Source organism: Pterocles gutturalis, unplaced genomic scaffold (assembly GCF_000699245.1).
Source record: "Pterocles gutturalis isolate BGI_N339 unplaced genomic scaffold, ASM69924v1 scaffold11306, whole genome shotgun sequence".
Lineage (NCBI taxonomy): Eukaryota > Metazoa > Chordata > Aves > Pterocliformes > Pteroclidae > Pterocles > Pterocles gutturalis.
The window spans coordinates 28087-30574 of NW_010105530.1; the positions used below are offsets into that span (position 1 = coordinate 28087).

The window sequence follows — 2488 nt, forward strand, 5'->3', positions numbered from 1 at the left end:
AAACATTAAAAAGGCAGAAGGTAAACTCAGGCTCTTCAATGTTTTTTATGTATTTGTTATACAACCAGGAAATCTAGGACCAACTCTTACAGCAAAAGTAAAAAATTCCTTTTACTTCTTAGCAAATACAGCATTTTACCTTTTGTAACTCAGATTTATTATGAGTTAATATAACAATAACTAAAAATTCAGAAGACCACACAATTTGTAATTTATTTCAGTATCCTAATAAACTTTTGTTACTAACACTTAACAAAGCAGTCATTCAAAGGTTATATATATGCTGATATTTGAAGAGCACAGAGTTATAGAGCATGTCAGATTTCCTCCATACAAAGGGACTAGTATTATACATGCACAATGACTCAAATTTACAGCAGCAGAATTCCACATGTTTAAAAACATCTATAGCTAGTAGTACAGCAGTGGCCATACCTGTTGTTTCAAGTGTTTGAAAGCAGGTTCCCCATTCTTTGGGTCATTTAAGGCTTCTTGTAAAGCCTGATGGGACAGTATTTGTTCCTTAAGGCAAAGTTCCAGGCCTGCACGTAAATGTAAAACTTTTAGAGATGGATTTCCAGTTTCCAGAGTTTCTGGTTTTGTAACACACATGTCACAATAGTCAGACGAGAGCTCAGTTTGTAGCACTAACAAAAAAGTCTGTTGGGAGCATAAATCAGAACTGTATTGTTATCTGCAGTGATATTTGAGTGGGAAATAAAAAACACGAAGGAAGGGAAAATAGCTATATGAACAAAAGTTCAGTGTTTTATCATTCTCTCAATCTAGTTTATTCTTCTGAGTAAAATTTAGCTGTTGGAGGATTGCCTACATCTTGATAATAATTACTTCTGATGTGCTTAGTGCCAAATGTCTCACATGTTCACAGATATCTAACAACAAAAACAATGAAACATTTAATCCAATTTTAAACTTCTTATTTTCAGCATTAAGAAAGCTCACCATTAGTTGCTTTTTTCAACTTGATAATTAAGTTCTCCAGCTCTTCTTTAGATAGAGAAGAGATAGGTACCTTTTTAAGGAAAAAAAAAAAAAGTGCCACCCATAAATACAAGACCTTTTTAGTTTTGCTAGTTCTTTAGTCATATGATAAAATGCAAAGTGATGTAGGGACTGAGCTTTAGAAAAAATAAATGTACTCACTTGTTTTTCTGGTACTTCTGCTACATCTTTTAAACCTGCATTAATATCTTGAACAAAGTAGACCTTTAAAAATCAAAAGAAAAGAAATCTGATTCTGTTAATTACTAGGAAGCAAAAAGCTAAACTCTTTAATGTTTTTATCATAAGGTACATAGCAGTAGGAATCCACTGCAAAAGTAATGTTCCAAGTGATTTTTTTTCCCCTCCATAGTCTGCTCCTGAATCCACAGCAGAAATGGCTGTTCTGACACATTTTGACAAGACTGAATATGTTCATAAGTGTTAAACTGTCAATGCTTACTAGGCTGATTCCAGAGACCATTTTAAGGTTTCCCCAGTAATACTAAAGGTGCAATACCGATAAGGCAGAAATGCACACAATAAAGAAGCCATCTTTTGTTTTCTTGAAACAGCTGTTGAGACATACATCCTATTCCTTCCCTCAGCACTGGCTGCAGCTGTCAGCCCAGCTTTCCCTAATTCACTGCTAGCGCAACTAAGGCAGTTGGCTAGGGCAGCAGACTGCCAGAGGCAGGAAAACACCTAGAGCTTCCCTGCTAACTTTAGTTTCTGTGGACAATCTCTCACCCAGCCTCTAAAATGAATGGCATTGTGAGAGACTGTTCTTAGAGGAATGTCTTTGAGAAAAATGAATTCAACATTTTCATTTTTAACTAAGACAACTGAAAAGTTGTACTGAACTACAGTGAGAGAGGACATAGAAGATGAGGGGACTGGAATGTGAATTCCATTTCAGCAAGTACTTATTCAGCTTCCATACTGTCCTTCCTGTTGTGCTTGTTAAGACTGCTCTCCTCCAGTTCACAGCAGCTGTCAGCACAATAAATTCCTGCAGAGCTGTAATGTTTAGGGTCTTAAATCAGAGAGGAAGTACTGCCGAATTTACACTGCACTTACGGGCTTTGGCTTCTCTCTTGAATTACATTTTTTTAAATGCTTTTGTAGTTGGTCTTCATATACAGTGCTAAAATCCAAATGGAAAGAAAAGTAAGTAACAGCGTTTATCGTGTGAACTCTGACAACAGGAGAAGCATCTACCCATGCTTACTGTTTTGGATCAAGAGGGCATGGAATTCTTTTTCTGTCGTTTTCTTCCTAGTTAAAAAAGAAAAGTTTTAGACAACAGCATTCATTCAGTGTTTCTGCTTTTGAAAAGCTGTTGAGGGACATCTGAGTTTCATAAAACATCTATTCTGAGGTAGCTGGGTCAAGTGGAATGGAGAAACTGAGACAAGAATTTAATACTTAGATGGATCTTAAAAGAATAAACCCCTAACGTAATGGCAGCGTTACTGCTGAGCTG

At 36.2% G+C, this 2488-nt stretch overlaps 1 protein-coding gene across 1 annotated transcript in view; it reads right to left on the reverse strand.

Annotated features, from left to right (window-relative positions):
* The window catches only part of TRMT13 (tRNA methyltransferase 13 homolog (S. cerevisiae)), a gene marked incomplete at its 5' end in the record, with an annotated part of 6694 nt that extends 4414 nt beyond the window's left edge, over nucleotides 1-2280 (reverse strand). The window contains 5 exons of the mRNA XM_010087430.1: nucleotides 436-542; nucleotides 964-1033; nucleotides 1165-1227; nucleotides 2083-2149; nucleotides 2234-2280. Of these exons, the coding sequence (XP_010085732.1) occupies nucleotides 436-542; nucleotides 964-1033; nucleotides 1165-1227; nucleotides 2083-2149; nucleotides 2234-2280 (354 nt within the window). The remainder of the gene's footprint in view (nucleotides 1-435; nucleotides 543-963; nucleotides 1034-1164; nucleotides 1228-2082; nucleotides 2150-2233) is intronic.
* Nucleotides 2281-2488: the final 208 nt, after the last annotated feature.